Source organism: Asterias rubens, chromosome 5 (assembly GCF_902459465.1).
Source record: "Asterias rubens chromosome 5, eAstRub1.3, whole genome shotgun sequence".
Lineage (NCBI taxonomy): Eukaryota > Metazoa > Echinodermata > Asteroidea > Forcipulatida > Asteriidae > Asterias > Asterias rubens.
In genome coordinates, this window is record NC_047066.1 from 2,660,027 (window position 1) to 2,682,304 (window position 22,278).

Consider the following 22,278-nt stretch of genomic DNA (forward strand, 5'->3'; position numbering starts at 1 on the left):
CTGTTTTGAAAAGTTGTATATCATTTTTTTAATTGAGGTTACGACAGTCAAATAAATTAATGAAATCGTATTTAGTAAAATATGCTGGCAAAATAAGTTCAAAAATGTAAAGGAACTTAAATGCACAAAATATGTTGGTCCAGGATGCAATATTATTGTCAATGAAGTTACTACACTATATGTGTTGGTTATACGAGCTTACTCAATGTTAGAATTATTAGAGTAATTGTTAACATGACAATTGTTTCAAAATGCATGACTTTATATAAGTTGACTACTGGAACTATACAAACAATGTTATAATTACTATTTCAGAAAAAAGTACCGTTTTTTTAAGGACAAAGTAGGGGGAAAGGGGAAAACAAACCGTTCATCTGAAAGTTTTTCCGATGATGTATTTCATACCACTCCACACTATAATACTTATCTCCCAAACACTGCATACACATCAAGAAAATACATATTAAACAACTTGAACTCACATCGATTATAATGATCGCCGGAATCGAAATTAGCACGCTGAGGATGGGTAAACACAATCAAGGAAAAGCATGAACCCTCGTCCGGTGTTTTCACCTAAACAATATCACACAACTCGCTGAAGATGTCAGTCAGTTGTTTGGTTTGTGTGTTTAATTGTTATAAGCATTGGCCCTGACTGATAACAAATGAGGTCCACACAGTGTAGGGACTTGAAACACTATGTGGACTATATAACACACGTCCACACACAAGTGTTACGGTCACTCTGGGACATTTCTTTGTTCTATTACTTTCAGGAAAATCCTACTTCACATGGAAAAAACCCTGTTCTAGCATGAACTTCCTAATCAGTAAGCTTTCACACCAAAATTAAGCAGATGTGTTTTGTCATCAATCCTGTACAGTAGGCCTGCCTTTAATAATAAGTCTTCTCAAACCGCTTACATAGTCCTAAAAGACAGTATTCTTTTAGCAAACAAAAACCAGGTCACGTTAATTATCTGCGGCTTTGTCCAAAGCGGAGGGTGAAAGATTCACAAATTTGCAACTCGAAAGAGAAAAAAGATCAACATTTTTTCTCAAATCCAACATTCCTGGCAAAATCCCAAATCACTTAATAATAATGTATGGAAATGGGGCAGTCGGATATTCAATATTACAATGCAAACTCGAACATGGTTTTGGAGATTTACATGCGATATTCAGTCCTGGAGCAATGACTTAAAGGTACTGTACACCTTTGGTAATTGTCAAAGACCAGTCTTCTCTCTTGGTGTATCCAAACATATATGCTTAAAATAACAAACCTCTGAATTGGGCTCAATCGGTCATCAAATTTACAAGGGAATAATGACAGATTATTTTGTGTGTTTTCAGATGCCTAAATAAAAGGCTTCATCACCTGAAGTCTCTTGTTATTAATTGAGTGAGAAATAACCTTTTCCTCAAAAACTACGTCACTCCAGAGGGAGCCGTTTCTCACAATGTTTTATACTATCAACAGCTCTCTATTGCTCGTTACCAAGTACGTTTTTTTATGCTAACAATTATTTTTAGTATTTACCAATAGTGTTCAGTGCCTTTAAATGCAGGATTTTCCAGTGGAACGGCCCGACAGTGTGATGGGAACGCGATCTGACTGTATGCAATGCGAGTAATAATCATGAATTAGTGGAGCATACTTAAATACTGCAGTCAGGGTTCCGTTGGTTGGGATCGAGGTGAAACATAAAGTGGGTGACTGCATTAAAGAAACACGTTGCCTTGGATCGGGCGAGTTGGTCTATTAAAAGCATTTGAAACCGTTTGTCATAACATGCATAAGATTCTAAAGAAGTTTTAAAAGTATATATTCATCAACACAAAATTTGCCTTGAAGTGGCGTGGTTTTCCCTTTACTTTGCGAACTTACACGGTCGGCCATGGAGTAAAACATTTGAGTCCACAAATTGGCATGCAGTGTTAGTTCACGAGAAAAACCGTGTTATTTCAAAGGCAGATTTGTGTGGATAATTATATTCTACTATATGCATTTGATAACAAAAAATCTGTCTAACCATATGCATTTGATAACAAACGGTTACAAACGCTGTTCCTAGACCAACTCGCCGGATCCAAGGCAACGTGTAGCTTTAATAGCTTAGCTGTGATCTAACCCCCGGGACAGACACTTTGTATTAAATTGCAAATAAATGAGGTATAGTTTCAACGCCGGGGCTTTCTTTGTTCATCTGATAACTGTAATTTATTGGAGAGTGTTCAATTTGATTAAATGGATCCTATTTAATCCAGGCGTTAATCATTTTCAATCCACTGTATTTTATTATTGCTCCAAAAACCAATATCCTCCTACTGGCTTGATTGTGTTCCAATATCGTGTATAAGCTTGATCCGTTTAAGCGTGATCAGTGCTAAGCTAATCCAGCCCGGTTCATAATTCAACCTAATCCGGTTTATAATCAGATTCCATAGTTCATCATAATGATTAATTCGGAATACAATCCGATCACTGAGGCAGATTCCAAGGAAAATTCCAGTAGTTTGGTGTTTTGCTTTTCTAGGTATGATGCAGAGTATTATCCTTATCATGTCATTTTGTTGGAAAATAATATCATATATAAGCCAAACTAGAGATGTGGGCAGAACAGAGTCCAATTTCATAGAGCTGCTTAAAGGCACTATGCACATTTGGTAATTACTCAAAATATATATTAGCATAAAACCTTACTTGGTAACGAGCAACGTAGAGCTGTTGATAGAATAAAATATTGTGAGAAACGACTCCCTCTATAAAGTAACGTGGTTACTTCTCAGAGATACTAGAGGTAATTTCTCACTAAAATAATAAAAGATTTCTGACCAGAAGCTTTTTTTTATTCCTATCTGAAAGCACACTATGTTGTACAACAAGGGTGTTTTCTTTCGTCATTTTCTTGCAACTTCGATGACCAACTGAGTCCAAATGTTCACAGGTTTGTTATTGTATGCATATGTTGGTGTACACCAAGTGAGAATACTGGTCTTTGACAATTACCAAACGTGTTTAGTGCATTTAAGCACAAAAGTAGCTAAAAGCACAATAACCTGAGCTTACTGGAATAAAGCTACCAGCCAAACTACCATGTCGCACGTACATTTTGTGGATGGTATTCTGCTCATATCTGCTTAGCAGAAAATTATTATGAACCAATATTTTCTGTTTAAGCAATTTGGCTCAGCGCTCGAGTTCACAGAGTTGTCAATATTACCATAATGGTTCGTATTGTTCACGCTTTTCTTAGCAACTAAAATTGATACACATCTTAAAATGAATCTTAGCTCTTATCGAGCTAAGGAAATCTTCACTGGGTTCTACAGTGTCATTTGTGTTATGCCATAAATATAATATGTGAAATAAATATTGTTTCACAGGCCGACGTCCAGCAGCTAAAATTCTCAACGTATTAAATATATTGAATCTAAATAACATATCTTTGAAATTACCATAATTATAAATACAAATATATAAATTTAAGTATGTATTATATACAGAAACAAATATCAGTTTAAAATAATGCAAAATATTTACAAAGTTGTGTATTTTAAGTTCTAAATCGTAGTGGAGTTACTTCAAGATTGTGTTCACTTGTTTTAGGCTAGAAGTGTGATTTAATAATTGCTTCAAGATGGGAACATCTAAACGTTTTACAACAAAATGAAATAATAAGATAATTTCATCACTTTTTCGCTGAATTTAATCGCACGAGAGTGATGTATCGATAAATTGATGAAATTAATGCGATGCCGTAGGGCTATCGACTAGGTGACGAACACAGTGCATGTACGTGGGGAGAATTCGTTAAAGTCATGGGGGTTGAAAAACGTTCCAAGGTAGAAAAAACGAATCTGTCAACAATTAAATCTTGTTAATAATATGACCCTCAAACGTTTAACTGGGTGTAGCTTGTTATGATCCTCAAACGTTTAACTGAGCGTAGCTTGATTTGATCCTCAAACGTTTAACTGAGTGTAGCTACAGTTGTGTTCCTCAAACGCTCAATTAAATTTATATCGTTATGTTCCTAAACGGTTAAACTGGTTTTAGCTCGTTCTTTCCCTCAAGCGTTAGTTGATTATGCTTCTCAAATGTTATTTCTGAACAGCTTAAAATGTTCCTAAAACGTTTTATTGATTTTAGACAGCTACGATCCTCAAAATGTTTAAATGGTTTTAGCTTGTCAAGTTCCTAAAACGTAACTTGATTTTGGATCATTATATTCCCTAAAATGTTAAGCTGGTTTTAGATCGCTATGTTCCCCAAACCTTTGACCTGAGATTTATGCTCGTTATGTTCTGAGGGACGGCTACCTAGTTAAAGCTCGTTATGCTCTTCAGACGATTAACCGATTATGCTCGTTATGGGTTTTTTCAGACAACTAACTGGGTTAAGCTTGTTATATTCCTGAACTGTTTAAAAGAGTTTTACTCGTGGTAAACAAATATGTTTGGTTTGGAATTGACACTGGCGACAGATAACGGTAACACTTATTCATGAAACTCTCTAATACATCCGCTTATCATGCACATCAAAAATAACAACGTATTCCTTAAACATTAAATTAGCTCGTGATAAATAACAGTGGTAATAAAACTATATATTTACGAAGACATGTCAGTTACTTGTTGTCCGTAGACTATAGTGGTAAAAATTCCCCGTAAACTGTGACACCCCCCCCCCCCTTAAAAAAAAAATATATAATAAATAAATAAAAACATTGAAAAACAAATATGTTTTTTCCATAAATGAAACTTTAAAAAGGTGCCAGAAATAAATAAATAAAATTACTGAGGAGTCTGCTACAGGAATGCTAGACTCATACATTATGAAAGGAATTTTCCAGACTGATAAAATATATATATATATTTATAGATTATTTGTGTCCTGGAAGTGTTGGAAACATTATGCGTGGTCGCACCTTTACCACCTGCCGCTATAGCCACTCATCATCAGCTTTCTTGGCCATTATTATCTCGACCTTGTTAAAGGCACTGGACACTATATTAGTAATTACTCAAAATAGTTGTTATAAAATAAAAACTTACTTGGTAACGAGCAATGGAGAGCTGTTGATGGTATAAAACATTGTGGGAAACGGCACCCTCTCAATAGGTTTTAAGAAAGAAGTAAATTCTCACTAAAACAGTTGAATTACATTCGAGACCTCAGCTGAGGTCTGAATTCAAGGCATCTGCAAGCACACAACTTGTGTGACAAGGGTGTTTTTCTTCCATTATTATCTCGCAAATTCGCTGACTAATTGAGTTCAAATTTTCACAGGTTTGTTATTTTGTGCATATGTTGAGATACACGAAGTGAGAAGACTGGTCTTTGACAATTACCGAATGTGTCCATTGTCTTTCAGAAAACGAAGGCACGTTTAACAAGCAATGGTGGCACTTTCATCACATCCATAGTGTAAAAAACTGAGAAGTCTTTGAATTCCGAAACTATACTCTCATAATGTAAAAGAGTAAAATTTCCAATCTCTTTTCCGAGTGGTGTAAGTTTAGCTTACTTCTTTTGAGAGTGAAAGTAAATCTGTGTCACTCTTTTTAAGTGAAGTTGCGAATTTCATTCTTAACCGAGTTGAAATTACCCGTCCTTCACTCTAAACAGAGTTGTCCGCCATATGGCTCCATGCAAGGAGTGGTATGGCAGACAAAATTAGTGGTTTTTCACTGTTTTGTATTAAGAGAGTACCCAGCGGTAGTAGAACTTATAAAGCAAGACACGTTCTGAAAGGAACATAGTCTACCTGGCAAGTAGATACACACATGGTGTTACTGCAAACCAAATATTATAAAATCCCATCCAAGTATAGGTTTTCTACATTCATACATGGACGAAATGGCGGGCAATTCACAGAGTGGTTGTTGTCTATTGACATGATTTTGAATGTTTTTCGCGGCAGTGTGGTTCCCGACAGTATGACGTATAACGCAAACACAACTCCCGAGAACTTCATTCAAACGATCGTCCACTTGAAGACTTTAGTGCTGCTTCGAAAATCCCAGCAAATTCATTTGAACTGTGACGTCATTGCATGGTTTCACTTTGCTTCATTTCGTTTATTTTGTACAAAGTTCGCACTGGAAGGGTTATTTAATACAACTGGTTTCCATTTTCTTAAGGCATCTGTTTATTGAAAAATGACTGCGTCACAAAATTGAATTTTACCTCAGAGCCTCTCTTTCATTACCTTAAAGTGCTTACACTGCAAAAATTTGGCTGTTAAATTTACAACATGGGTTGTTGTCATATATAGATACCTCTCAAAAAAACATTTTGTACTCCATAATGTGTTAAAAGAACACTTATTTCTGCCAACAAAATCACTCTTCCATTGGTGTTATTTCACCATGACTCTCTCCTGTGTGTGACATCACCCATTGTGTCAACTTAAACACCCCGGTTTTTGCAGTACATATACTAGCAAAGGTTGTGCCACGATCAGAAAAAAATAATCACATTTAGCTGAGATTGATCCGTCCACTTAAAACCAAAGTATTTTCATAAAGTCTGGCCAGAATTAGTTTTAGCTGACCGAATTCAGAAAAAGTCACCTGCAGTCTGGTTTATTTATAATGAACAACTGCAGCGCAGTGGGAGTACTATTATTGTTATTTTTTGTTTTCACAGATCCACGAGTATAAAATACAGTGCTTTAAGAACACATAACGGGGAACGGGTAAAACCAAACTATTAAACAATTAAAATAATATGCAGCGCACGGTGTAAATGCATTCACTGAGAAATTATAATAGCAGGCTTGCCGAATGCCTTATTCAATTAATTTCAAATAACTTAATAGGTTTGCTGTATCTACTGGAAAATTATACTGACTTTGAAACACGAAAAAACATTTAGAATTCTACATATTGTTCTTGTGGAATATCTTGAAGCACGTTTTTTTTTAATGAATATACTTTATCGCTGGAGTACTGAAAATGAAATGAAAGTTCCCCACAAAAGTTTATACCAATCTCTCCCACTACTGGAGATCACATTATTGAACACGAACATTGTTTCCAGGCACGTAACGGTATCCTACGAGACCTCGTCTGTCCTTCTCGGTTACCGGTTCCCATAGTAATTACCCTAATCGCCTCGTTAAATAGAGATCCAACATGCCAGTTGTACTTAGCGGAGCATTCAACATACGGGCACTTCCATGTTTTCTTGACTATCTGTGATATATGCCTCCTCGGCAGGTGAGAAAGCATTTGTAAATCCTGTTTATTTCCCGCCACAATCATAGGTATATCAAATCCACCCTCGGCTTCAGAGCAGTCTAGGATCTGTTCCCGCAGATCCTTAATGTACTGGAAACTTTCCTGGGATGTGATATCATAGATGAAGATCAGTGCTGATGCAGTCCCAATAGCCATGGCGTAGGACTGTAGGTCCTCCCAGGAGGGACCATTAGTGGGGGTGTTTCCCGGGCCGTTGCCGGCCTCACCAGCCCGGTCGTCCAGCGGGGAGAACGGTATGACCGGTATATCAATTAGGTTCATCTCTACCAGTTGGTCGTTGGCCACAACGGCTGTTGTGTAGACACAGGCACTGGTGGTCGGGCGGTGTTTCTGTATAAAATGACACCTGCAGTACTGTTCGATGAGGGCCGTCTTGCCCACGGAAGGTGCCCCTAAGACCACTACGTCCAGCTGGTCCACCATGTCATTAAGGTTGAGCTGCTGGTAGAGCTCACAGAGCGACTGAAGGGACATGTGAGGCGTCATGGGGGACGGTCGCAATCTTGTAGCAGAGGCATGCATGCAGTTAGTAAGACAGTCACTGGATTATTGGTGATGAAGCCGAACGTCTTGGTGATGAAGCCTAACGTCTTGGTGTTGATGCACCCACTGGAGATAATGATGATTAAGATGATGCGTGAAGAGCAAGAACTAAACAACAAGGTATCTTAATATAGCAGGGGGGTTCAATGTCACGTGTAGGAGGGGTGTACAGCCCCCACTGAAGTACGGGTGCCCCTCTACTCACATCACCTTGATGAGCTCCCACACCAAACCCGTCTTGTTGTCATCTTGGAAGATTCTTTGGAGACAGAATCATGAAGCACTCGAGCTATATCACATCCGCCACAAGTATTTATACATCCCACTCAGTGCGTGCGCCGAGTACGAAACCACCTTACTCTGATCACCCGCAGTAACGAAATGACATGCAAGTGAACACTGCAAAGACTCTCGTACATTTCGCTGGGTGATTACATTGGATCACGTGTGCTCGCGCAATCGCATGGGCTCTACGGCAAGGAGAGATAACAGAGGCCACACGCTGAAAGCTTTCACAGATTGTCTCCGGCATTATGGACGGAAGAGGTCTGTTTTGATACTGTCTTCCCTCAAAAGAATCTTGATTTCGGCGAGATAAAATCAGCATTTTAATAAAGAAGAGAGATTCTATTTGTTTGGTGTAGTGAAAATCCCTTCACACGAGAGCAATTTAGCAAGGGTACATTGCTAATATGTAGCATGGTTGAAAAATATTACAAAATGTACCTCGTGTGAAAGGGAAACAAAATCCACTTGTCAAATTACATTTTACAACCATGCTGAAACTAAGCAAGGGACCCCGGTAAAATTGCTGTGTGTGAAATATAGCATATGGTTTAGTTCGCTTCTGAACATTTATCTCGCTATTGCAACATCTTGTCAAATATTGCTCCGTTTTACATCCATGCTAAAATGAAACAAAGGACCCCGGTTAAATGGTTGTCGTGTGAATAACACTGATGTCGCTATTGTATGAGAACACTACAGTATCGTGCTTTCTTCAATCACAGTCGTATGATCTCCGTTGGGCGGTAACAACGAGAAACAGCCTTGTGTGGCCGCATCAAAACTAAAATCGAAATCTCTGCACATCAACTTTGTCTGTTGACGTGTATTGAGAAATTGAATGCAAGCCATATTTTCACTGGCATTCAGTAGCATGTGCAGCGTGAACAAAATCCATATACGGGGAGACAGCTGTACTGTAGGCAGCTTCTTAAAGGCACTGGACACTATTGGTAACTACTAAAAAAAATATCATCCTAAAACCTTTCTTGATAACGAGTAATGGGGAGAGGTTGATGGTATAAAACAATGTGAGAAACGGCTCCCTCTGAAGTGACGCAGTTTTCGAGAAAGAAGTAATTTTTTTCGAATTTGATTTCGAGACCTCGAAATCAAGCATCAGAAAGCACACACCTTCGTGTGACAAGGGTGTTTTTTCTTTCATTATTATCTCGCAACTTCGACGACCGATTGAGCTCAAATTTTCATGGGTTTGTTATTTTATGCATATGTTGAGATACACCAACTGTGAAGACTAGTCTTTGACAATTACCAATAGTGTCCACTGTCTTTAAAGGCACTGGACACGTTTGGTAATCATTGTCAAAGACCAGAATTCTCACTTGGTGAATCCCATCCCAACTCGAATTTGCAAGATAAAAATGAAAGAAAAAACACCCTAGTTGTTTAATGCTATGTGTGGTTTCGGGTGCATAATGAAAGGCTTCAGCTGATGTCTTTTATTATCTGAGTGATACATTACCTCTTTCTCTAAAACTACGATACTCAGAGGGAGCCGTTTCTCACAAGGTTTTATACTATCAACAGCTCTCCATTGCTTGATAATAAGTAAGTTTTGATGCTAACAATTATTTTGAGTAATTACCAATAGTGTCCTGGGGTCGATTTCACAAAGAGTCAGGACTCGTCTTATCTCGAGTTAGGACGAGTAACTCGTCCTAACTTAGGATTAATCTTAAGGTCTGCATGCTACAGTGCTCGGTTAGGAACTATAAGATTAGTCTTAAGTTAGGAAAAGTTTTGTGAAATCGACGGTAGTACCTTTAAGGGCCGAGACGCACAGCGAGAAGGAATATACAAAAACGCGGGAAAAGAGATAAGCCCGCTGAGAATTATTTGCTTTGAAATCGTATCCCCGTTGCCAGGCATTTCCCTATGCCGTATCGTGAACATCAAACAGGCACTGTCATAGACTTGATGTCAAGTCTGAGATCGTGGTTATTTCTCTGCATCACCCACGAAAAACGCTCATTCAGGCAATAATATATTGGCTATCTGGCGATTAGACATAAAACCACGATCGCAGACTTGAAACCAAGTCTAGCACTGTCGAGAGGCTACTAATGTTGTGCAGGGAATGTACAGGTAATACGCTTTGCTTGCTGCGTCTCAAAACATTATCCAGTAAAAACAGGGGAGAAAACAGACATCTGATATTGGTCTAGCTGCATTGATATTGATCTATTGCATAGCCCATAGGATTGGTCTGGCTTCGGGCAAGCAGCAAGTAATGCTGTGGAGGAAGGAATGGCTTGGTTATGGTGTTTAGGCGGGATCTATACCACACCACAGGCTGTGGCCGTCTAACCTTTCATTTTTCTGTTTTGCCCCAATTTTCTGTTTTGTACAATAAATATACCCTATTACCCCACGAGGCTTACAAATCGTGTGTAACATTTATCAAGGCAGTCGCCATACTGGCTTATACAAAGGTTAAAGTTACCTTAATACATAAGAGTATATGCTTACGAACAATAAAACAATTTTTTTAGTAATTGTTTGTCACGATTTATATGTTTAAAAAATATATAAAGTTGTTTGGGGGGCTGACTCCGCCTACCCCTTTTGTGACGTCAATCGAGGCAGACTTTGCCTGCAATGCGTATAGTAAACACACGTGCAAAGTATATGTACGTCCAAGTCGTGAGTTGGTACATTTCAAAAAGTGTTTTTCTGCATTTGAAACGTACAAACTCACGACTTGGTCCGTACATGTACTTTGCAATTGTGTTTACTCTACGCATTACAGGCAAAGTCTGCCTCGATCGACGTCACGAACAGCGCCCTCTCGGGTCGGGGTCTACTCTTAAATTTGTAAATAACATAAGAACTGATTTTTTAAAACCTTAGTTAGCTGTTTATTCACATTCCACTCATCAAAACACATAGATTAGTGACAAAAGCTTTATACCAAAAAATACCACTTCCAGGTGACTTTAACTCAACTTTTTAATCATTTTTCGTGCATTCATGCCGGCAGCTTTTCTTCTCTTTTTTTAAGTCAGAGTTCGTTGTTTTTTCTAATTTTTGACAATAATGAATGTAAAAACGCAAATTTAAGTCTTTTTAACTTCAGTTGTGTATTTTGTGATATTTCTAATAAACCTTAATGAATTGAATTGAATTGAATTGAATTGAACCCACACATTATGCGCAATCTTCTTTTATACAAATGTTTGGGGTTTTCATTTTTTGGGGGTGGGGTATAAGAAGTATGAAAATACCCTTTTATCCAAAAGGCTTAACAAGTCGTGTGTAACATTTATGAATGCATTTTCCATATCTGGCTTCAATACAATGCACTTAATAGGAAATACACAACACATTGGCCTATGATATTATTCGCAATCCTCTTTCTACAAATTGTCCTTTTCCCCAAATTTTGGTTGCATAAAAAAACTATAATTATACCCTCTTTTACCCAAAAGGCTTAAAAATTGTTTGTGACATTTCTCAAGGCATTTATGCCTGGCCATAATACGATGCACTTTATAGGATGAAATGAATCATTTTCACACATTGGCCTATATTACACGCAATCCATTTTCATAAAAGAATCCCTATTAATAAATCTGCCTTATTCATGAATTGAACTGACTGTTATACAAAGTTGACATTTAGAGTTATAGATCATATATTTTTTTATCACAAAAGCCTATATAGGTCATAAATACAAATGTAAATTGATATGTCCTGCTGACGTTACATACAATATTGATTGATGTCGCCACATCATCGCACTGTGAATTTGACACCCGGAATCATTATCACATAGTGGAATAAATATATTTTGCTTACAGTATACGAATTTTCTCGAGTAATTCCCGCGAAGATTTATGAGAAATGTTAACACTTGACTTACTGACCCTGGCAGACACCTGGGGAAAAAAGAGCTATTTATCGGGAAATATTCACCTCCTCTTTTTGGTAGTAGGGCGAGTAAAGTAAAAAGTAAATCTGTCCCAATTATGGCTCATCAGGGCCCAATATCGTAGAGCTGCTAAGCACAAAAATGTGCTTAGCATGAAATTTCTTCCTTGATAAAAACAGGATTACCAACCAAATTTACACGTGATTTTCAAGATAAGCAAACAACAGCTGAATACCAGTAACAAGCAATATACAACAAATGGAAATGTGGTGATTAATCCTGTTTTCATCAAGGAAGAAATTTTATGCGAAGCCCAAGGCCCGGGCCCAGGCCCAGGCCCAGGCCCAGGCCGGTGTTTGTGTCCGGTTTCTTTATCATTAAACGACTGGGATCATTGTATTCCCTTTGGGATGCCAGTCTATCACAGGCTTACTTCCAGCTTTCGCTGGTGACTATTTGTATTCCTTGGTGGAGAGAATCTATTATGATGAAGTGCCTTGCTCAAGGACACAAGCGACGCGACTGACCAGCCCGGGATTCGAACCGCCCTTTAGACCACTCGGCCCGGAGTATGGTACAGCTATAGATAACCCCTTGTGGCATATTAAAGGCAGTGTACACTATTGGTAATTGTCATAGACCAGTCTGGTCTTCTCACTTGGTGTATCTCAACATATTCTTTCTCGACAACTACGTCACTTCAGATGGAGCTGTTTCTCACAATGTTTTAAACCATCAACAGCACCCAATTAATCATTACCAAGTAAGGTTTTTTTCTTTTGAGTAATTAACGATAGTGTCCACTGCCTTAAAGTCTACTGTATGGTCACACGATCATGGCATGAGGTGTAGAACGAATCAAATCCCCCAATAGTTTACTGTGTTTTCACACATTGAAACTGCACTATGGCTATAGTACTTTTTATAGCAAATTTGGAAAGAGACAACAGTGTAATTGTTTTATGAACATGCTCTGTGTTGCATTCCAAGCTCTTGTTGATATAGTGCTTAAACACAATGTGCTGGCTTTGTTCTGGCCTACAATGTATGCGGTATGTTGTGCCAGATTGGGGTACAATGTAGTCACTTATGATAGTTATTTATCATCCCACCGCTGCCACTATTGGCCTGCAAGGAATGTGTTCACATTGTTTGTATCATTATTTCCCCTCAATTTAAATTGAATTTGTGCATTTAAATAACAAAGAATTACTATTGGGTATACAAACCAAGACACCAAATCTAGGCGTGGCATTCTGGGACTGTGGCTTGGGACATCGGGGGTTGGACGGTGGCTCTATATTTTCTAAAAGTTCAACTAGCACAGATAGTGGTCAGCCTACATGTATTTATTCCTGTATAAATTACTATCTGCACGTCGGCCAGCCTGGTTCATATTGTTCAGGTAATGTATTACTTTTATTTATTTACTTATTAATTAAGTGGGGAGTAATTAAATTTCCTCAGCCAGTTAAATTGCTAATTTTTGCTATATTAATTGACTTTATAACGTGTATTTTTTTCAGTCATGTCCCCTTTTAGGAGAAGTACAAGATGAGCGAGCACCCGCATTTTTGTTTCCATTTTTTTGTTATTATTTTGCCTCTGAGTATAGCAAGAAGGCCTAGTTCCCCTACCCCTTCTGGCGAATGCATAGGTTGATCCATTACAATATCTTTTTGAACAGTGTGTCCGTAGTTGGTCAAGACAAATTTAATTGCTAAATCCTCCACACAGTAAGAGTGATCTTTGCGCACTGTCTTGACAGTGATTATGCCTCAGTAATGAATTACATGATGAAATATCTTTATGAAGAGTTGATGTTTGATTAGTTATACGCTTGTATTTCTTCACATCTATACCAAAAGACTGCACTATCGAATTACGTAGCGGACTATCTTTATAAAGAGTTGATGTTTTAATAGTTATACGCTGGTATTTCTTTACGTCTAACACCACCTGCACTAATTGTTCTTATTCCCCCTTCTATACAATATCTCCTTGCACAGTTTGTCCACAATGGGTCAAGACACATTGCTATTAGTCTAACAGTGGTAATGACGTGTGCACACTGGTATATGTGTTGACAGTGCTTGCCTTAGTCTTGGTGCAAGACGTTTCTCGTTTTCCTTTCACGCACATCGCTCGCTGCAGCACCCATATCGACAACCCGTAAACACCCACCTGTCCTTAGCCCCCTCACCGCCCCGCAAATGGGAGGAATTTAAACGTTTATAACCCAATTGATTGTAATTATATCGAATAACCCATGTTTAAATTTAAAATAGATCATAAACTTTTTAAATTTATATCTAAAAGATTTACTTTAAAATCTACAAATGGATTGGTCTCTAATACAATCCTTAACTTAAAACATATTAAAACGTAAATTATCCTTCATCCAACTTAAGACAGCTATACAGAAATGAGAAGATCCCCTACTCCATTGCCACAGCTATATTATCTCATCATCTTAGTTCTGCATCCTCCTGCATTCACACGTTACTACTCTCCACATCTCACTTAAGACAACCACTCCACATCTGTCACAGACATCTCTATTACAAGGCCACCACATCTTGGGGTGATGGGGTGTGTCGGGGTACGCTTTCGTCGTGTTATGAACACACTACTAGTTTCCATATAGGTCATTGTTATAGGTACGTCACCACAACACCCAAGGCAGATAGGAAAGACTGTGTTATAATAGCGTGACAGTCGCTGCTCATAACCTCTTCAAATTATTACACACTATCTGGCTGTAACACGAAACCCCAAGACTGTCCACATATCCCCATTTCCTCATTGTCAACTAAGTATATATGTACAACACGAGCGTATCTCCCTACCCTGGGGTAACCCCCCCCCCCCCTCAACTCCTCCCCTTCACCACATCGTCCCCTACCCAAGGGTACCGGGAACATACAATCCCTCTTTCCAAATGGTTCAGTGCGGAATATTATGACCAAACTCTCAAAATGGGTTATTAATAGTGCAGCATGGCGACGGTCAGCTTTGCTAAAGCTCCTTGGACCTCGGGCGAGCAACGTGCGGTAAGGAGAGGGTTGTGAAGTTGATTGCAGGCGATATCATCGTGCGTGTTATTTTCTTTAAGGGCTGGCTCGGTTTAAAGGGATGTCTTGTGTTTGGGAGGACATTAGGGAGGTTTCGTTTTCGACGACGGATGGTTCTGCGACGGTAATGATGACATTTGGCGTCATTTGCGCATGGGTCGGCTTTAAGGACGGTCGTCCCTCAGTTTCTACGACAGTACTTGGGATGAATTTTTGTTGTGCTGAAAACGAAAATGCTTGGGTGAAAAACCGTCGCAGAACCATCCGTCGTCGAAAACGAAAACTCCCTAATATTACACACTCGACGTGGCTCATCCTATATTATTAATGGAAATCTTTGGTTAGAAGCGAAAAATGGTGCATGCTTTAGACATTTTAAAGTTTTTTTTTAGAGACATTAAACAACGAAGTTCATGTAGTATGTAAAAAACGAGATTAGGTTTTGCCCCCCCCCCTCCACAAACAAAATAAATAAATAAATAAATAAATGAATCTGAGAAGCGTTACCGCAGACTGTGTATTCCTTTAAGGAATTATTCTTTCTGCATGTACATTATTCAATGAGGATTGTCGGCAATAATAAAAAAAAACGCAACTGCCCTTTGAAATAAATTTTTCAGATGTTGGTTTTATTGTGAACCTCTACATTACAAAATATTCAAACAGTCAAACGAACCCCCCCCCCCGAAAAAAGGCTACTTTGCCTTGAAGAGCTGTCTTGTGATGGGATGAAATTACTACAAAATCTTCGTGGCAAATCCTTTATTTTATCAATAACTTACCCATAAATCTCTTACGATCTTTTCAACAAGCACCGTGGCCAACCTTCAAAGGAGTCTGATAACAGAAATTTGACTTATTTAAATCTCTGTTAGCCTTGTGAAATTAGGTTTATTTGTTTATTTGTACATTCATGTCCGGACAGCAAACAAACAAACAAACAAACAAACAAACAACACACAAAGAACTAACAATATAAATATGGACCACAAAGAACAAGTCTGAGAATAACCAATAAGCGAGAATAATCACTATTTTAAAGAAGATCCAACTTTTACTTGTGCCTTCAATCATTTGAGCAACAAAATAAAATTTGTTCGTAATCTAATATAAAACGACTTCATAAATTGTGGTTGCAAAATAAAATTATGGAAGATGGAGCCTAAATAACTAAAATCGATTGAACTTAAAGACGGCGCACAACAATATTTACTTTTTTTGCGGTCACAACAAATTCCCGTTGTAACCAATTAATTAAATTTGTGTAAGCAAGGATCCCTATAATCAAGACAAAATTAATATTCATCATTTATTTAGCAAGATACGATCGTGATGATTGCATCAACTACATGTTCCCTCGTCGTCTCCCTGCAACTTCCTCTTCTTCTTGGTTTAGAATAGGTCAATCATGTTTTCTTTTGAGACTCGCAATTATTGAATCATGCTATTTCTGCGAGCGTGTCTCAAAGAGTTGTGTCTGATTCCGTGCCGCTCATCAGTCAAACTCAATATCCGAGGTGAGGGCAAGACTTTAAGACGTCCAAGAGGGAATTAATTAAAAACGGAGACATGGAAATTAAAAAGAGAGATAAATCTTGTCTCAGGTTTTTCTCTCCTGTTGGTATGGAGATGAAGACGTTAGTTATGAGAGCTGTTTTCCTTGCAGGGGTTGGTTGTTTTAGCTCCCGTGGAGTAACTTTTAGCTTTATTTTTGTTCTTCTTGTGGAACATTATACCAGGAGTGGCTTTTAGCCTGGTTTGGGGCGGGGCTTACATTCAAAAAGTTAACATAAATTACAAATCATTTAGCCTTAAAGACTATGACTATTAATTATTTGCACAAACGAGAAATTGTATAAATTATGTCCCCACCTCTATTTAAATTAAATGGTGTAACTGAAAACTGCAGAATGCAAATAAATGTACCATTCAAAAAAAGGGGGGGAATATTTATTTATTTCAACGGCGAGAATTTGAGACTTTGGAACGCTAGATGGCAACATTTCCAAGTTAACATCATTTACAGGGAGCATTAATATTGAAGATGTTCCTACACCTCTCGGCTAATAAGACCATTCATTTTTTTTCATTGCGGCCTTTTTCATCCAAAATACCTCAAATCCGGTAAACACTGTCTCCCTTTTCTTGGGCTCTCTAATCTGTCTGGAATAGAATATTTTGAGGGTCTATACCAAATGTAAATGGGACTGGCGCTCTGTTTACTCATTTATTTAGTTGGGTGCAATCCAATAAGCATGCCATGCAATCTCGCCAGTCACATCCACCCACACATCTTCACCACACGTGGGTATTGATCCTATAATTAAGACTGAAAGATTCAACGATTAAATATCAAATACGTATGTGTGACTGTGAATAATGCCAAAACGTCACCTTAAAGGTGTCGAACTCACATAGCATACAGTGCAAAATGCAAACCGAGAACTTTAACAAAAGGTATAAAAAGATTTTGCGGTAAGACCATGTAATGACTATCTCTAATGAGTTGGGGTGGTTCTGAAAAGAACCGTTGGTTTCAACTAGACGTTTCGATCAGTATGCTCTAATCGTCTTGTGGAGCTTTCCAGAAGACGATCAGAGCATACTGATCGAAACATCGAGTTGAAATTCTCCAGAAGACGATTAGAGCATGCTGATCGAAACGTCTAGTTGAAACCAACGGTTCTTTTCAGAACCACCCCAACTCACTAGAGATAGTCATCACATGGTGTTACCGCAAAACCTTTCTATATCGTATTTCCACCATGCAAAGTTTCAAATCCTATTTAACAAAAGGGATCAGCGAGAATGACATACCGGGGACAGTTGGGCCTAATAATCACATCAGAGGTCCAAACAGCAACATGGACTGTGACGAGTTACATACGTCTACACATAACCTTACGGCTTTTTATTTTCTATTTATTCCCATTTCTTCTGTTGGGTCCAATTTGAACGAAGTATTCCCTTGCGATGGGGTCCATTATTCAAGTATGTAAAGACCCCACAGGGGTTCTCCCGTAAGCTCTCATCTCTTTGCTGTATACACTCAGTGGACATTCGTATGTTATTCAGCACTGGTGGTGAAAACACTGTGCGGACGTGTGTTAGTCTACAATGGTTTTCAAAACCCTACAGTGTGTGAATCCTTTTGTCTTCAGGTCCCCACATCGTGTGTTTTGCTTGCCCAATGTTTTACCAATGTTGTTCTTAAGAAATGACAATAGAGTGTGTGTGTTTTTCTAGTGGTAAAGTTGTTTATAGGTACTACATGCTGTAATTGACGTCGAATAGTCAGCAAATCTTGTGCGATAATAGGTGTAAATTTGAGGTGGATAGGTGCGAAGAAAACTGTTTAAATGTATTTGGGTTTATTCTGCGTCTGTACCGCTACCTATCAACATAATGACTGATGTACGAATAAATCAATAGATGCATCTCTTGTGTTGAAGTGGCATGCATCAGCAAAGACGCTGCAAGTGTATAATCGCATGTCATTTGGACTTGTGTATGAAATCAGGCGTCAGGGGTACATCATACTATTCTTAGATTCTAACTTTGTAAAGGTCATATTTACATAATTAATATTATTCCATTTCTTGATTGTGTGGAGGTTATTAACTATTGTGTGCTTGTGTTGAAAATATCAAACTCCTTTTTGTTAAAGTATCAAAGAAAGTAGAAATTAGAATAAGCTATTGCAAACGGCTTCAACCAAATTGGCCTATTGTGTTTTGATACGAATGCAAACAAAATAGTTAATGGCCTGACGTTTCGACCCTTGTCTTTCTCGAAGGCTAAATGACCACATAACAAACATGTACAGGTATCTTTAGTGTGTCTAGGTGTATGCATGTTTGTTGTGTTGTCATTCAGACTTGGAGAAAGACTAAGCTAGGGTTTAAACGATAGGCCATTAATTGCCCCCCCCCCTCCCCATTAGCTTCAAAACACGTAACCTATATGAATAGTAGTAGTCTTGTGGGGGTTATGTTTCAACAAATACCAGCGCTATTAATAAGACATCAACTTTCCATAGAATATTCCATCATGTTGTTCAACACATTACTGAGGCAAGCATAGTCTTGGTGCAAGACGTTTCTCGTTTTGCTTTCACGCACAGCGCGGCCAACTCACCAACAGCGCCCGCATCGACCACAATATTCACCCACCTGTCTTGTCCCACTCACCGGCCCGCGGGTTTAGAGTGATAATACCCCCCCCCCCCACCCCTACATAGGGAGTAAACAGAGAGTATGCCTCGATAATACTTCGTATGTAGGACCCCAAAATCTTCTCTTTTAGACAGATTTGAGAGCCAAATAAAAATGATACAGAGTATAAGGGAGCACGTATATTTCCCTTTAATGTATGTAATCTTGATGTTTTTTACCTTGTAAATTCAATTGTAATTTAGCCTTTGGCTACAAATATTTGAATAAAATACCTTGAATTGAAAATTGAACTTATCTATTTAACCGCCCGAGTTTGCCGATTCAATGATTATTAATAAATCACTGTGAGTCGTGTCTGCCTTATAATTTCTTTTTATTTTGGTACTATTTCACAACACTGTCTTTCACTCAAATTGTATGTTTGACTTCACCTGTTATTCATAGTGTTTTACTTATGCTTTTTCAGACTAAGACAATTCTGAAGGCTTTTTTGGATACACGTTTTCAACAAATTGGCATAGCAAACATTTATATATAGGCTACAGATTTTGTGTGTACGTTGAATAATAACTGAGTAGTAACACATACAGTTGATGGTTTTTAGTAACAACTGCTACATTTGATTTGCTGGAGATTCGTTGGAGATCGTTCACCGATAGTATTTTGGGTGTTTCATAAAGCTTTTCAATTAATCTTATCTCAAAATAATCCATCTTATCTTTGATGGATCAATCAATCGTATTTGTTTAGTAAAGAAAGTTACCATCAATAATAACAAACGTAAACATGTGTTTCTATAGCAATGACATTTTATTTGACCGGAAGAACTACAACTACATTCTGTGGTGTTTTACAAAATAAATCTTAAATTAAATGTCAGAAACACAACTTGAAAACGGAAAAATTCCCCTTGATAAATAGTTTACCCTTGAGTGGTGAGGCAAAACCTTCACGAAGTTAAATTTTAGTGTGCCGATATTTGTCATTAATGACTCCTCTAATCTTGCTGTACGCTTTCTTTCCAAACACTTGCCCAGGCAGGGAATTCTAACTGAGCTTGATCAAGCAAAGACAAGACTTCCCTCAAAGTTCGATCTCTTCAAAACTTCTGGTGGAAAAACATATGGCAGCAACGTACGAATGAGTGGGCCGTGTTGTTTCTGCGCCGTAGATCATCGTTCTCGGTCTCTGGTCTGAACTAAGGTCAACATTTTAGCATGTGAACTTTCAGTGCACCCCAGTTAAAATTTAGGGACGAACACCTAACAATACAATGGAGAGGTAATATTGTTTGTTATGTCAAAAATTGCACTAATCTGTTCATAATGCCAATAACAAAGCATCCACACTGGCTGTTCGAACCCTTGATTACTTCATATGAAAAACTTGCGTGCATTTGCTCACCGACGACCGCAACGTAGCACTCAGCACGTGAAATCGCAGGCCATCTGAAGCAAAACCGGCAAACTTTCATTCATAAATAAAAAGTGTGTCAGTGTATTTTACCATATCGCCCTGCATTTGAAAGCTCTATTCTTACTCTCGAGAATAGTGTGTAAAACTTAATTTAACACGGTCGGGAACATAGGGCCTTTTTTAATTTAGAACCGAGATAAAAAAGCTAAAATGAGCATTTCCTATGGAGGTCAACATGAATTCAACATTTTCAGTGGGTTCACTCGGTAAACTGAACGGCAAAATAGTTGCCGACACGGTACATGCCTATTAAACTATTGGAAATTCTCTCTCAATCTATATAAAACAGTTTTTGATTGGCCTAGAGGAAAAGATGGCTTTTTTTGGTCCAATTACAGAGAGTTTTTCTTCTTTGTTTGGTGACGCCGGTAATGTATGCAAAATCCACTACAGTCTGGTTCTGCCATGCTCGCGCGGTACGCTTATGAATAGGCTTATTGAAGCAGGAACTAGATCTACCATGTTGTTTCATGTCGGAGTCGTAAGACGCGAGCTTGGATCCTGGATGGTTTCTTCGATTTTTCACCGAATTTTCGCCGACTTGTTTATTATCTAAATACAGTTTCTTGAGTAGAATATATATGTTTCTTTCTGATACAATTGCTTTGGCTTAAAACTTCTAATTTGAGAAGAAATTGGCTAAAGTTCTGTCAAGGTTGGAGGCTGTTCGGTGATCGGATCACAACATACTCTCAATAGGGGTGATTTCTACTCGAATCCTGCATTGCTGTAGACGGATAAAGGTGAGGCAAGAAATGTTATGTTGTTGTTGTTGTCGTTTTTTATTTTTTATTTAAATTAATCTGATTGCCAATACTTGTAGTACGAAGGGTGCATTGGTTTATTATTCTCAATAATTAGTAGTGGACAATCAATTTCCTTGCACTTTAGATTTTGTTTAGAGGGTTAAGTCAATGATCATGATCAGTCAAATGTTGACTTGAAGGAAGAATTATTTACGTTGTGCTCTTACTTATATAAGTCTTAGCCTGCTCTCCATGCTCTATCTTATTTGTTATTTATGTTTATTTATAACTTTCACAGGACTTGAGGCCCCTCTCATCTGCTTATCGTTTATTTATGTTTCATCTATCTTATTTTATATTTCCTGTAGAGTATTATTTATTTTATTTTTAAACATTTGTTAATAACGTAGGTGACCTTTGATGGATATTGGTGCCTGTGGTGGAGAAATATCCTTGAGAAGGAGTACTCGAGCAACAAACCAACATAACATACCAGCTGCTCAACAACGGACCATCAATATCAACAGAGAGAGTAAGCAAGAAGACCTGGTCTACTGCTAAACTTTACTCCTTAGAAATTGTTGATTCAAAGCTTGTTGGAGAACAACTTTTAGTGTGAGTACACTACACCGATAAAGAATGGGACTCCGCAGCTTAAGACGAGTGGCGAAATGCTGAAGATGTTATAGACATACGGAGTGTTTTGTTATTTGTTCACCCGTGATAAAGGATCTGTTCTTCACCCAACTTAAAATTTCAGTTAAAGAACATCTTCATGGTCATCTTCATGTAAAGTGTTATTCTCTGTGGAA

General features: G+C 38.1%; 1 protein-coding gene across 1 annotated transcript; it reads right to left on the reverse strand.

Annotated features, from left to right (window-relative positions):
• Positions 1-5,292: 5,292 nt before the first annotated feature.
• On the reverse strand, positions 5,293-8,182 carry LOC117289882 (ras-like protein family member 10A). The gene has a single exon (XM_033771070.1). It carries the CDS (start codon positions 7,795-7,797, stop codon positions 7,024-7,026), a length of 774 nt encoding a protein of 257 aa, XP_033626961.1. The 5' UTR covers positions 7,798-8,182; the 3' UTR covers positions 5,293-7,023.
• Positions 8,183-22,278: the final 14,096 nt, after the last annotated feature.

Coding starts and splice junctions, on each gene's coding strand:
- LOC117289882 (XM_033771070.1), bottom strand. CDS start 7,797: ATGCATGCCTCTGCTACAAGATTGCGACCGTCCCCCATGACGCCTCAC.